The 10,647-nt window shown below is 38.2% G+C and overlaps 1 protein-coding gene across 1 annotated transcript; it reads left to right on the top strand.

Moving 5' to 3' along the window:
• The first annotated feature begins 7,553 nt into the window (after positions 1 to 7,553).
• Positions 7,554 to 8,192, top strand: LOC113350888 (uncharacterized protein DDB_G0284311-like). The gene is made up of 2 exons (XM_026594992.1): positions 7,554 to 7,974; positions 8,089 to 8,192. The coding sequence occupies exons 1-2, from the start codon at positions 7,554 to 7,556 to the stop codon at positions 8,190 to 8,192; spliced, it is 525 nt and encodes a 174-aa protein (XP_026450777.1).
• The last annotated feature ends 2,455 nt before the right edge of the window (positions 8,193 to 10,647 follow it).

Raw genomic sequence — 10,647 nt, forward strand, 5'->3', positions numbered from 1 at the left:
TGTAAAATATGAGATTAGATAGACCCTGAGTGGATTATGCAACCTATTATGGAAATCAGGTTTCAATATTACCATATAATAACCCAATGTTTTCGTCCAGGTTAGGTTTTTGATGTCAAATATCAGATTTGATGGACCCTGAGTGGATTCTGCAACCTATTATGGAACTCAGATTGTAAGATTACCATATACAGACCCAATGTTCTCGTCCAGGTGAGCTTTTTGATATCAAATATTAGAATGGATGGAACCTGAGTGGATTTTGCAACCTATTATGGAACTCAGCTTGCAAGAATACTATATACAGACCCAATGTTCTCGTACAGGTGAGGTTTTTGATGTCAAATATCATATTGGATGGAACCTGAGTGGATTCCGCAACCTATTATGGAACTCATCTAGCAAGATTATCATATACAGACCCAATGTTCTCGTCCAGGTGAGGTTTTTGATGTCAAATATCAGATTTGATGGACCCTGGGTGGATTCTGCAACCTATTATGGAACTCAGCTTGCAAGATTATCATATACAGACCCAATGTTCTCGTCCAGGTGAGGTTTTTGATGTCAAATATCAGATTTTATAGACCCTGAGTGAGTTCTGCATCTTATTATGGAACTCAGCTTGCAAGATTACCATATACAGACCCAATGTTTTCGTACAGGTGAGGTTTTTGATGTCAAATATCATATTGGATGGAACCTGAGTGGATTCCGAAACCTATTATGGAACTCAGCTTGCAAGATTACCATATACAGACCCATTGTTCTCGTCCAGGTGAGGTTTTTGATGTCAAATATCAGATTAGATGGACCTTGAGTGGATTCTGCAAACCTATTATGGAACTCAGCTTGTAAGATTACCATATAAAGACCCAATTTTCTCGTCCACGTGAGGTTTTTGGTGTCAAATATCAGATTAGATGGACCCTGAGTGGATTCTGCAACATATTATGGAACTCATCTTCCAAGATTACCATATACATACCCAATGTTCTCGTCCAGGTGAGGTTTTTGATGTCAAATATCAGATTGGATGGACCCTGAGTGGATTCCGCAACCTATTAAGGAACTCATCTTCCAAAATTACCATATACATACTTAATGTTCTCGTCTAGGTGAGGTTTTTGATGTCAAATATCAGATTAGATGGACCCTGAGTGGATTCTGCAACCTATTATGGAACTCAGATTGCAAGATTACCCTATACAGACCCAATGTTCTCGTCCAGGTGATGTTTTTGATATCAAATATCAGATTGGATGGATCCTGAGTGGATTCTGCAACCTATTATGGAACTCAGCTTGCAAGATTACCATATACCGACCCAATGTTCTCGTCCAGGTGAGGTTTTTGATGTCAAATATCAGATTGGAAGGATCCTGAGTGGATTATGTAACTTATTATGGAATTCAGATTGCAAGACTACCATATACAGACCCAATGTTCTAGTCCAGGTGAGGTTTTTGATGTCAAATATCATATTGGATGGATCCTGAGTGGATTCTGCAACCTATTATGGAACTCAGCTTGCAAGATTACCATATACAGAGTCGATGTTCTCGTATAGGTGAGGTTTTTGATGTCAAATATAAGATTGGATGGAACCTGAGTGGATGCTACAATATATTATGGAACTCAGCTTGCAAGATTACCATATACAGACCCAATGTTCTCGTCCAGGTAAGGTTTTTGATTTCAAATATCAGATTGGACGGGTCCTGAGTGGATTCTGCAACCTATTATGGAACTCAGCTTCCAAGATTACCATATACAGACCCAATGTTCTCGTCCAGGTGAGGTTTTTGATGTCAAATATCAGATTGGATGGACCTTGAGTGGATTTTGCAACCTATTGTGGAACTCAGCTTCCAAGATTACCATATACATACCCAATGTTCTCGTCCAGGTGAGGTTTTTGATGTCAAATATAAGATTGGATGGACTCTGAGTGGATGCTACAACATATTATGGAACTCAGCGTGCAAGATTACCATATACAGACCCAATGTTCTCGTCCAGGTGAGGTTTTTAATGTCAAATATCAGATTGGATGGACCCTGAGTGGATTTTGCAACCTATTATGGAACTCAGCTTGCAAGAATACTATATACAAACCCAATGTTCTCGTCCAGGTGAGGTTTTTGATGTCAAATATCTGATTGGAAGGATCCTAAGTGGATTCTGCAACTTATTGAGGAACTCAGCTTGCAAGACTACCATATACAGACCCAATGTTCTCGTCCAGGTGAGGTTTTTTATGTCAAATATCATATTGGATGGATCCTTAGTGGATTCTGCAACCTATTATAGAACTCAGCTTGCAAGATTACCATATACAGAGCCGATGTTCTCGTATAGGTGAGGTTTTTGATGTCAAATATAAGATTGGATGGACCCTGAGTGGATGCTACAACATATTATGGAACTCAGCTTGCAAGATTACCATATACAAACCCAATGTTCTCGTCCAGGTGAGGTTTTGATGTCTAATATCAGATTTGATGGGTCCTGAGTGGATTCTGCAACCTATTATGGAACTCAGCTTCCAAGATTACCATATACAGACCCAATGTTCTCGTCCAGGTGAGGTTTTTGATGTCAAATATCAGATTGGATGGACCCTGAGTGGATTTTTCAACCTATTGTGGAACTCAGCTTCCAAGATTACCATATACAAACTCAATGTTCTCGTACAGGTGAGGTTTTTGATGTCAAATATCAGATTGGATGGACACTAAGTGGATTCTGCAACCTATTATAGAACTCAACTTGCAATATTACCATATATAGACCCAATGTTCTCATTCAGGTGAGGTTTTGATGTCAAATATCCGATTGGATGGAACCTGAGTGGATTTTGCAACCTGTAATGGAACTCGGCTTGCAAGATTACCATATACAGACCCAATGTTGTCGTCCAGGTGAGGTTTTTGATGTCAAATATCAGATTGGATGGATCCAGAGTTTATTATGCAACCTATTATGGAACTCAACTTGCAAGATTATCATATATAGACCCAATTTTCTTGTCCAGGTGAGGTTTTTGATGTCAAATATCAGATTGGATGGACCCTTAGTGGATTATGCAACCTACTATGGAACTCAGCTTGCAAGATTACCATATACATGCCCAATGTTCTCGTCCAGGTGATGTTTTTGATGTTAAATATCAGATTGGATGGATCCTGAGTGGATTCTGCAACCTATTATGGAACTCAGCTTGCAAGATTACCATATACAGACCCAATGTTGTCGTCCAAGTGAGGTTTTTGATGTCAAATATCAGATTGGATGGATCCAGAGTTTATTCTGCAACCTATTATGGAACTCAGCTTGCAAGATTATCATATACAGACCCAATGTTCTTGTCCAGGTGAGGTTTTTGATGTCAAATTTCAGATTGGATGGACCCTGAGTGGATTCTGCAACCTACTATGGAACTCAGCTTGCAAAATTACCATATACAGGCCCAATGTTATCGTCCAGCTGAGGTTTTTGATGTTAAATATCAGATTGGATGGATCCTGAGTGGATTTTGCAACCTATTATGGAACTCAGCTTGCAATATTACCATATACAGACCCAATGTTCTCGTTCAGGTGAGGTTTTTGATGTCAAATATCAGATTGGATGGATCCTGAGTGGATTCTGCAACCTATTATGGAACTCAGCTTGCAATATTACCATATACAGACCCAATGTTCTCGTTCAGGTGAGGTTTTTGATGTCAAATATCAGATTGGATGGACCCTGAGTGGATTCTGCAACCTATTATGGAACTCAGCTTGCAATATTACCATATACAGACCCAATGTTGTCGTCCAGGTGAGGTTTTTGACGTCAAATATCAGATTGGATGGATCCAGAGTTTATTCTGCAACCTATTATGGAACTCAGCTTGCAAGATTATAATATACAGACCCAATGTTCTTGTCCAGGTGAGGTTTTTGATGTCAAATTTCAGATTGGATGGACCCTGAGTGGATTCTGCAACCTACTATGGAACTCAGCTTGCAAAATTATCATATACATGCCCAATGTTCTCGTCCAGGTGAGGTTTTTGATGTTAAATATCATATTGGATGGATCCTGAGTGGATTCTGCAACCTATTATGGAACTCAGCTTGCCATATTACCATATACAGACCCAATGTTCTCGTTCAGGTGAGGTTTTTGATGTCAAATATCAGATTGGATGGACCCTGAGTGGATTATGCAACCTATTATGGAACTCAGCTTCCAAGATTACCATATACAGACCCAATGTTCTCATCCAGGTGAGGTTTTTGATGACAAATATCAAATTGGATGGACCCTGAGCGGATTCTGCAACCTATTATAGAACTCAACTTGCAATATTAACATAAATAGACCTAATGTTCTCTTCCAGGTGAGGTTTTGATGTCAAATATCCGATTGGATGGAACCTGAGTGGATTCTGCAACCTATTATGGAACTCATCTTGCAAGATTACCATATACAAACCCAATGTTGTCGTCCAGGTGAGGTTTTTGATGTCAAATATCAGATTGGATGGATCCAGAGTTTATTCTGCAACCTATTATGGAACTCAGCTTGCAAGATTATCATATACAAACCCAATTTTCTTGTCCAGGTGAGGTTTTTGATGTCAAATATCAGATTGGATGGATCCTGAGTGGATTCTGCAACCTATTATGGAACTCGGCTTGCAAGATTACCATATACAGACCCAATGTTCTCGTTTAGGTGAGGTTTTTGATGTCAAATATCAGATTGGATGGACCCTGAGTGGATTATGCAACCTATTATGGAACTCAGCTTCCAAGATTACCATATACAGACCCAATGTTCTCATCCAGGTGAGGTTTTTGATGACAAATATCAAATTGGATGGACCCGGAGCGGATTCTGCAACCTATTATAGAACTCAACTTGCAATATTAACATATATAGACCTAATGTTCTCTTCCAGGTGAGGTTTTGATGTCAAATATCCGATTGGATGGAACCTGAGTGGATTCTGCAACCTATTATGGAACTCATCTTGCAAGATTACCATATACAAACCCAATGTTGTCGTCCAGGTGAGGTTTTTGATGTCAAATATCAGATTGGATGGATCCAGAGTTTATTCTGCAACCTATTATGGAACTCAGCTTGCAAGATTATCATATACAAACCCAATTTTCTTGTCCAGGTGAGGTTTTTGATGTCAAATATCAGATTGGATGGATCCTGAGTGGATTCTGCAACCTATTATGGAACTCAGCTTGCAAGATTACCATATACAGACCCAATGTTCTCGTTTAGGTGAGGTTTTTGATGTCAAATATCAGATTGGATGGATCTTGAGTGGATTATGCAACCTATTATGGAACTCAGCTTGCAAGATTACCATATACAGACCCAATGTTGTCATCTAGGTTAGGTGTTTGATGACAAATATCAAATTGGATGGACCCTGAGCGGATTCTGCAACCTATTATGAAACTCAGCTTGTAATATTACCATATACAGACCCAATGTTCTCATCCAGGTGAGGTTTTTGATGTCAAATTTCAGATTGGATGGACCCTGAGTGGATTCTGCAACCTACTATGGAATTCATCTTGCAAGATTACCATATACGGGCCCAATGTTCTCGTCCAGGTGAGGTTTTTGATGTTAAATATCAGATTGGATTGATCCTGAGTGGATTCTGCAACCTATTATGGAACTCAGCTTGCAAGATTACCATATACAGACCCAATGTTCTCGTTCAGGTGAGGTTTTTGATGTCAAATATCATATTGGATGGATCTTGAGTGGATTATGCAACCTATTATGGAACTCAGCTTGGAAGATTACCATATACAGACCCAATGTTCTCATCCAGGTTAGGTTTTTGATGACAAATATCAAATTGGATGGACCCTGAGCGGATTCTGTAACCTATTATGAAACTCAGCTTGTAATATTACCATATACATACCCAATGTTCTCATCCAGGTGAGGTTTTTGATGTTAAATTTCAGATTGGATGGACCCTGAGCGGATTCTGCAACCTATTATGAAACTCAGCTTGTAATATTACCATATACAGACCCAATGTTCTCATCCAGGTGAGGTTTTTGATGTTAAATATCAGATTTGATGGACCCTGAGTGGATTCTGCAACCTATTATGGAACTCATCTTGCAAGATTACCATATACAGACCCAATGTTCTCGTTCAGGTGAAGCTTTTGATGTCAAATATCAGATTGGATGGATCTTGAGTGGATTATGCAACCTATTATGGAACTCATCTTGCAAGATTACCATATACAGACCCAATGTTCTCATCCAGGTTAGGTTTTTGATGACAAATATCAAATTGGATGGACCCTGAGCGGATTCTGCAACGTATTATGAAACTCAGCTTGTAATATTACCATATACAGACCCAATGTTCTCATCCAGGTTAGGTTTTTGATGTTAAATTTCAGATTGGATGGACCCTGAGCGGATTCTGCAACCTATTATGAAACTCAGCTTGTAATATTACCATATACAGACCCAATGTTCTCATCCAGGTGAGGTTTTTGATGTTAAATATCAGATTTGATGGACCCTGAGTGGATTCTGCAACCTATTATGGAACTCATCTTGCAAGATTACCATATACAGACCCAATGTTCTCGTACATGGGAGGTTTTTGATGTCAAATATCAGATTGGATGGACCCTGAGTGGGTTCTGCAACCCATTATGGAACTCAACTTTCATGATTACTATATACAGACCCAATGTTCTCCTCCAGGTGAGGTTTTTGATGTCAAATATCATATTGGATGGAACCTGAGTGGATTCCGCAATATTATGGAACTCAGCTTGCAAGATTACCATATACAGACCCAATGTTCTCGTGCAGGTGAGGTTTCTGATGTCAAATATCAGATTGGATGGATCTAACGACGGTGAAAGCAAAATTTCTGGAGATAGCAAATTTTCCGACGAGGGTAAAAGCAAATTTCCCGGCAACGGCGAAAGCAAAATTTTCGACGATTGTGAAAATGGCCAAAGCGAAAGCACATTTCGCGGTGAATGTGAAAATGACCAAATTACCCTCGTCGACAGTAAATTTTCGGTGACTATGAAAATGAGCAAATTAACTTTTATAGGCTTTTTTTACTCTTAATAGCAGGGGTACCATTACGAATTTCCCATTCAAGTTTTCAACCACATAACCATCTGAATTCAGACCAAAACTGGTGGTTATTATTGTCAGGTGATATTCCCGATTAAAGTTTTCTTTAGGGAATAGGCGTGACCCTATAAGAATTTAGAGTTTATGTCTGTTGTGAACTGTTGTGTCTTTTAGGTTAGACTAGTTTATAAGGGGGAAACCATAGGGTCATAGAGCAAATAATTACAGAGAGAAAATTTGTAGAGGGAGATAATTTTTCTATGAATTTTTTTCTAAATCAAATCAATCAAAATGGATGGTGATGATGATCGACGAATACGAAAGGGTAAATCCCCCATGACTGTAGTGCAACAATTGAAAGAGTAAGAAGAGAGGAAAAGACAAGAAAGGTTATCCGCCACTATGCAGATGATTGGGCAGATGACCAAGGATGATCTCCAAAAAGAACAAAAGAGAGTACGTGACTTGTTGACTGATATCGAACTCGATCCTCTCTGGAAAGAAATGCATGCTGCGGAAAATAAAGTACAAGAGAAACCGGTAGAGATTTTTCCAAAGAAACCAATAGAGATTTTTCCAAATAAGCGTCTCTGTGATCCCTTCATAGATGAAAAAGAGAAGGAAAAGTACTATGCAGTGCAGGACAAAAGACGAAGGTTGGTGCAAATTACGGAGATCAAGGCGGCAGAGGCAAAAGAATATGGACAACGCGATAGTGATGCAAGTGTTACCGAAGATGAAGCTCCAGTTTTTGTTGTTCATAATGTCAGTGATATATCCAATACATATTCAGACGAAGCTGCATCTGACCTAGAAGAGTCACGTGAGTATTTTCGCGAAGATGAGATTCTTGGGGTTATTGGTGAAATTTTGGCTCAAAAGACCGATTCCGAAGCAGAATCAGATGAAGATGAAGAGGAAGAGGGGTCTGATGAAGATGAAGAATATAATAAGGAGGAAGAGTGTGACGAGGAGGAAGAGTGTGATGAGGAGGAAGAGTGTTCTGAGAAATCGGAATCTGATGATTCCGATTCCGAGTGATCGGGTATAACGAGTAAGCCTTATCGAACGGAAAATGGTAAGTTATCCAATCATGTTTTCTTTTTTGGTTGTGGCTATGGAGACAATTGTGTTTATTTTGATTTTCTTTTTGTTTTTGGTACTTGGATTTTTTATGTGTAACTGGATATGAACATGATAGTGTTGCTGCTAAATGTTGCTCAACACTGAATGAATAGAAAGGTTGTAACTTTATGAAATGCAATATGATGAAGTCAGTTTATTTATATTGTCCGATGATTGTGTGTCGATAATGTTGGAGATGCAGGTTGTCATCTAGAAACTAAAACTACAATGCAAAGAACTAGAACATGTATAAGACTAGAATGTAATGAAAACAAATGCACACTGATGGAGAGGCATATACACAACTAGTCCTAATCTACAATCTTGCGAAGGGACAAATTACGAACATCTATATATGTTTGATCTTTATATCTTCTGTCAATTCATGACTAACAAAAATTGTCTTGTGTTGGTTGCGTCATATTCGACTTGCACATAATTGACACAAACCCTACTTACCATATACAACCCACACACCTATATCACAATCTGACAATGAATACAAATCACAAAGATTCCTGAGATGCTGATTCTCAAAACAGAATACAAGCTTTATTCACCAATGCTGACATCCTACAACCAGATACTATGTCCGAGTCTAAGATCATCTGTCAACTGACATATAAAACCACTTGGTGGAGGCATAAAGCATGCAATTCAGATGTTCATAATCACCAAAAGATTCTCAAAACATGATACAATTCAGAGCAACATAAAAATAAACCTAAAATCTGAAACATAGAGATGTTCATACTTCATAATCACCATTAGAAATTGTACCATTCAAAATCAAGAGTGTGTAACCTCCAATTTGTAAAATCATTAAACCCCCAAATGAATGAATGAGAAATACCTTAGATGAATATGACCAAGATTTGCATTTCTAAAATTATGAATCACTATCAATACTTCTATGAGATATTGATTAAACTAAAATCTAGGCTTGAATCGATTGATTCATTGTTGTTGATGAAGTTTTCTGCAACTGAATCTCCAAGAAACCCCTAAATGAATGAATGAGAAATACCTTGGATGAACATAACCCAGATTTGCAATTCCAAGATTATGAATCAGTGTCAATACTTCTATGAAAGATCGATTAAACTTAAATCTAGGGTTACATCGAAGTTTCACAAAAGAATTGATTCATTCATTCATTCATTGTTGTTGCTGAAGTATTCTGAAGCTCAAATCAATGGAATTAGATGAACTGATAAAGAGTTATGTCTCAGGCGCTGTTCCGGACATAGTGTTGGTAGATTCTTGTGGCTCATTTGAGTTGTTGGTCAGGGACCAAGGTATTAAGATATGACATGATGCCTGAGCCAAACCATGCTGCAGTTCAATATATGATCCATATATACACAAGTTTGCTGATTTTATTTTGCTTGACCTATGTTTGACCTGATTTGTTTGACATTAGTTGATTAATTAGTTGTTGGTCAGCACTCAGGGACCTATGTAGTTCAAGATATGGTCCATCTATACACAACTTCATTTAATATTTAGGAATATAAATTTAATAAAAGTCCAGCTAATGTCAAAAACAGTAGTGTGGCACAGTGGTTCATTTTGGTTTAAGTAAGTTTGAGGTCGGAGGTTCGAAACCCCCTAGAACTTTTTTTTTCTTTAAAATTTAGGCATTATGTGGCACAGTGCTGATTTTATTTTGCTTGACCTATTTTGTTTGACCTAATTTGTTTGACATTAGTTGATTAATTATTTGTTGTTCAGAACTCAGGGACCAGGGTATTGAGATATGGCATGACGCCTGAACCAAATTAACCATGCTGCAGTTCAAGTGAAGATATGACCCATCTTTTAACTAAATAAAATTAAATAAATATACACAAGTGTGCTGATTTTATTTTGCTTGACTTGTCAGGTTTGACCTAATTTGTTTGACATTTGTTGACCTATTATGTTTGGCCATTTTTTGTACACCAAACAAATCTCATGAATGTTAAGCCATTTCAGGTGTGAACACTTCCATTATAGATGCAGTATACCAACGCCACATAATGCTTCTCAACAGGTGCTGACTCTTCAGTATCTACCAAAAATCAAATACGATAATTACTGCTTGGTTGAACTATCTATTAACCCCTTAATGGCAGTTATTAGATATTGAGAATCGGAAGAGTCAACAAGTAATGGGGGTGTACCAAATTAGTGGGGGCATACCAGCCCCAAGGCAAAACTAGTTTTCTCTTATATGATTTTGGAACCCACCCCCCACTAATTTGGTACACTCCCATTAGCAATGTCGGACTGCAGGAGTTAAGGAAGAGTTATGATGGGTTTAGGACTTGTTGCGCATTGATAGGTGTAGAATACACCTTATTTACTATCTATTGTTTATGCTTTCTCT

Source organism: Papaver somniferum, chromosome 2 (assembly GCF_003573695.1).
Source record: "Papaver somniferum cultivar HN1 chromosome 2, ASM357369v1, whole genome shotgun sequence".
NCBI classification, from domain to species: domain Eukaryota; kingdom Viridiplantae; phylum Streptophyta; class Magnoliopsida; order Ranunculales; family Papaveraceae; genus Papaver; species Papaver somniferum.

Coding starts and splice junctions, on each gene's coding strand:
- LOC113350888 (XM_026594992.1), top strand. CDS start 7,554: ATGCAGATGATTGGGCAGATGACCAAGGATGATCTCCAAAAAGAACAA. Junction 7,975..8,088: donor ATCTGACCTAGAAGAGTCAC/GTGAGTATTTTC, acceptor GGTCTGATGAAG/ATGAAGAATATAATAAGGAG.